At 66.3% G+C, this 4,240-nt stretch overlaps 1 protein-coding gene across 1 annotated transcript; it reads right to left on the bottom strand.

The window, feature by feature from the left end:
- Positions 1-914: 914 nt before the first annotated feature.
- On the bottom strand, positions 915-1,953 carry HAND1 (heart and neural crest derivatives expressed 1). The gene is made up of 2 exons (XM_032197250.1): positions 1,450-1,953; positions 915-1,019 (listed from the first exon to the last, which is right to left on the bottom strand). Exons 1-2 carry the CDS (start codon positions 1,951-1,953, stop codon positions 915-917), a joined length of 609 nt encoding a protein of 202 aa, XP_032053141.1.
- Between the last annotated feature and the right edge of the window lie 2,287 nt (positions 1,954-4,240).

Genomic DNA, 4,240 nt, shown 5'->3' with positions numbered 1-4,240 from the left:
ACGGGTCCGTGGTGGGGACCCGGCCAGCTCCTGGGGCGACCAGAAAGCAGCGAGAGTCCCACTGCCCCCGGCCGCCCTTCAGGACATGGGCAGAGAGCCGAGCCCTCCCGGGGTCCTGCTCCATACCCATGGTTGCACTCACCCTGCAGACATTGCAGCCGTGACACAAAGCGTTCCCACACAAACAGCACAAAAACAGCCCCGAAGGAGACGTGCGGAGGATCCCGGCTGAGCCGTAGCGGAGACAATCCCTTAGCACGGCTCGACCCCACAGCAGCGCACCGACAGAAGACCCAGCCTCAACCCCACAAAACCCCTCAGCAACACGGGATGGAGGCGGGGAGCCCGGCTGGGAGCCCCCACAGTGCCCAGAGCCCTGCAGCCCCCTGCCCCTTCCTTCCCCTGCCCCTTCCAGCACCACCTCGGCCGCAGAGCCGCGGCTCTTCGCACGGCGGGGAAGGAGAGGAGGCCTTTGCATGAAGTTTAAGTTTTTATTCGTTCGCTTTTGCGGCTGGTTTCGAAGCAGTCAGTTTTTTAAATACGTGCTGCGGCGCGCCCGGTCCCTCGGGAAGTGGTCGTGCGGAGCTGAGGTAGAAAACCCGGCCCAGGAGCGGTCCCAAATGCACCTCTAGGTAGTTTCAACGCAGCCACGCGGCTCGGGGCTTTACAGCAGCGACCGAGTGACACCGGCCCGGCCCGGCCCGGCTCGGGAAGGGAAGAAAGAAGGAAGGAAGGCAAGAAGGAAGGCGGCGGGTGCGAAGGAAGGGTGGATTAAACCCGGCCGCCGACGGGGCGGGCAGGATCCGGCCCTCGCTCGCGTCCCGGCGGGGCCCCGCTGCCCGTTCCCCGGGGGAGCCGCCGCGCTCCGGGCAGGGCCGGGCCGGGCCGGGCAGGGGTCGGTCATGGAGCGGGGCTCAGGGGTTCAGTTCCAGAGCCCAGACCTGCTGGGGCCACCCCGTGCGGCCCTTCAGCTTCTTCTCGCCGTGGCCCAAGGGCTGCGAGGAGTAGACCTCGGGCTGCTGCGGGAGGGAGGGGAGACGGGGAGAAAAGAGCGGTGAGGAGCGGAGCGGGGATTTCTTTTCTCTCTCTCTTTTTTTTTTTTTTTTTTTATTTTTGGATTTTTTGGCTTTTTTCTGCAGCGGGGACACCCGCGGCTCCCCCCGGGCAGCAGCCGGGATAGGGGCAGGACGAAGCGCCCCCCGCCCGCCCGCCCCAAATCCCTCGGGGAACGCGCCCGGGAGCCGGGAGCGCAGCCCCGGAGCCGTCGGGGCGGCTTTTCCTCCGCCGAGAGCCCCCGCTTTTTTATTCTATTTTTTTTTTTCTAGGGGAAAAAAGGGGAAAAAAAAAAAAAAAGGCAAAATCTCCGGCTGGGTGTTCCCCCAGCCCCGGCGGGGCGCTGGGCAGCGGGGCCGGGCAGCGCAGGGGAAGGGGCCCGGGCCCCCCGCTTACCGTCTCCCTTTTCCTCTTGTTGTCCCGGCCGTCGGCCTTCTTCAGCTCGGCTTTGAAGCCCTCGGGGTCCCCGGGCTGGCTGTCCTTGGCCAGCACCTCCATCAGGTAGGCGATGTAGCTGGTGGCCAGGCGCAGCGTCTTGATTTTGGAGAGCTTGGTGTCGGCGGGCACGTTGGGGATGCACTCGCGGAGCTCGGCGAAGGCGCTGTTGATGCTCTCCGTCCTCCTCCTCTCCTTTTTGGGTCCCCCGACCCCTTTCCTTCGACCCAGGCGACCGCTGAGAGCCTCCAGCCTCCCCTGGCCGGCCGGGCCGTACTCGGCGGGGCCGTAATTAGGGCTCTGCCCGGGGAGCTCGGGGGCCACCTCGGCCGGGCTGAGCACCCAGCCGGGGAAATAGGTGCGCTCCTGGTGGCACCGCGCCGCCGGCCCGAAGAGGAAGGGGTCGTGCAGCATGTGGTGGTGGTGGTGGTGGTGGTGGTGCTGGTAGCCCCCCACCAGGTTCATGGTCCGCCCCGCTGGCCCCGGGGGCCGCGCTCAGCACCGCACCATGGCCGCGGGGGCCGCCCGGGGAGCGCTGCCCGGCTTGGGGCGGCGGGGAGGGGGACGGGGACAGGGACAGGGATGGGGACAGGGATGGGGACGAGGATGGGGACGAGGACGAGGTCGACGACGACGACGGGACGCTCCTCCGTGGGGCTGCGGCGGCGGCGGCTGGCTTTGGGGTTTGGGTTGTTTCGTTGTTGGCTCCTTTTTTTTTTCCTTTTTTTTTTTTTTTTTTTTTTTAACCCCTTCTGGAGCCTCCCCAGCTTTGCCTTTATATAGGGCCGGGGGGCCCCCGGGGCTCCCCCCCCCGCCGCGGAGCCAATGGGCAGGGGAGGATGCTCAGGGGCCCCGGGGGGAGCGGGGCGGCGGAGGGGGGCGTGCGCCGCGCTCCCGGCTCGGTTTCTTTGGGCTCGCACCTCCGCCGCTCGCTTTCTCCTCCCGCTTGGTCCCTGCCCGCGGTGAGAAGGGGACGAGGAGTGACCCGAGGGGGGACCCCAGCCCCTGCCCCGTCGCCGCTCGATCCCCTTCGCTTTTTTGCTGCCGGTGGTGGGGGTGCCCGAGCCCCCTTCCCCGGAGCGCAGCGCCCGTCGGGGGGCGAGGGGTGGCAGCGGGGGACCTGCGGGTGCCGCATCCCCGACGGCCGGGGCAGGAGAGCCCCTGGGGGCCGCAGTCCCGGGACAGGGACCCAGACCCACACGGGGGAGACCCCACGGGAGCGTGATGCAGTGTGGCGAGGGCACAGCAGCACCCGGAGGGCCAAGGGTGCTTGGAGTACGTCGGGGAGTGGGGTGAAGGCACCGCGGGGTGTCCTTTGGGTGTCCGTAGGCTGGGCGCATGGGGTGGGCTCCCATCGCTCGGGGCACGTTGCACACGCGTGTGCAGCACACCGCTGCGTTGCACGACTGCACGCCGCACACACACGGGTCCGACGCGCACGTGCTGCTCACACAAAGACCCCCACGTCTCGAGCGGGAGGTGCTGCACGCCTCGCTGGGCTGTGCACAGCACAACCGGCACGGGCACGGGCTGCGGGCACAGCTCACGGGCACGCACCCACGCTCAGGGTGCTGCAAACCCCCCCGGGCTGCACGCACACACATGATCTGTGCACGTGCACTGTGCAGGCCTTGCACGTACACACACGTGTGCAGCCATCCAGACACTGCACACATATAAATATATAAAAATTATACTCTGCATGCAAACGTATGCAACACAACAGGGCAGTGGGTTCAGGGGATGTGCCCTGCATTACCCTGTCCCAGAGGGTCCCACTGGGGCTGGGAACCTGAACCGCTGCAGCCCCAAACCTGAGCCCTGCTGGGGTCGTTATCCCGCTCTCCCCTGCACCCACGGGTGACGGCTGCTGGGGTGACAGCACCCAGGTCCCAGCCCGGCCAGGTGATGCTGGGACCGACCCCTGCTCCTTCCCCAGTTTGTCCCAGTGAGGACAGCCCGGGCACTGCGGTGGCGATCGCGGCACGGCGGGGCAGGAAGGGGCTTTGGGCCCGAGGTATGTTAGCGATTAGCGGCGCTTTGCAGCGATTCATCTTGCAGCGGAGGGTGGAAACGTTGGAGGGTTGTTTGCAGGCGCTTGTATTAATCATCCGGGCTAACACACCATTAACGTCCTCCTGCATTTTAAAGATGACAAATTTTATTTGACTTCTCTCAATCACGGTTCCCGGGCGGATTCGGGAGCCACTTAAATGCCTCGGATTTTCCATCGTTAGCTCTTACAAGGCGAGTTGCAAAGGCAGGAGGCCGGGGGCCAGCCCCCACCCCGGTCAGCCGGGGCAGGGTGCGAGGGGGTCTCTGCTGCTGCCGGGCCCCAGCGGCTGGGGGGGAACAAACTGGCTCAGCCCCGCTTCACCCCCCTGCTTTTTTCTTAGATGATGCAGAGCCCCCCCCGCTTCTCCTCCCACTTTATACAAGCGCCCTGCAAACATTTGCTAGCGATTACCCAGCCGTTGGAGTCGGGCCTTGGATAAGGCATCGTGTCCCCCCCACACCGCCCCATTCCCTCCCAAACCGGGGTCTGGGTGGGATCCCCGAGCCCTGCGTGGGGCCGTGGGGTGCTGGTGCCTGCCTGGGAGAGCTGCAGGGTGCGGGCACAGCATCGCCTACGGTGCCCGGGTCCCCCTGGCAATCACCACCCTCCTCACCGAGCCCCTCCCCAGCCCCAAAAAGCCCTGATTCAGCAAACCACCGGGCTGGGGGCTGCCCAAAAACCTCCCATCACCAGAGC

The sequence above is a fragment of the Aythya fuligula genome, chromosome 14 (genome assembly GCF_009819795.1).
Source record: "Aythya fuligula isolate bAytFul2 chromosome 14, bAytFul2.pri, whole genome shotgun sequence".
In the NCBI taxonomy this organism is placed as follows: Eukaryota; Metazoa; Chordata; class Aves; order Anseriformes; family Anatidae; genus Aythya; species Aythya fuligula.
The sequence above is the reverse complement of the archived record's forward strand: the minus strand, read 5'-3'. Positions and strand labels throughout refer to the sequence as shown.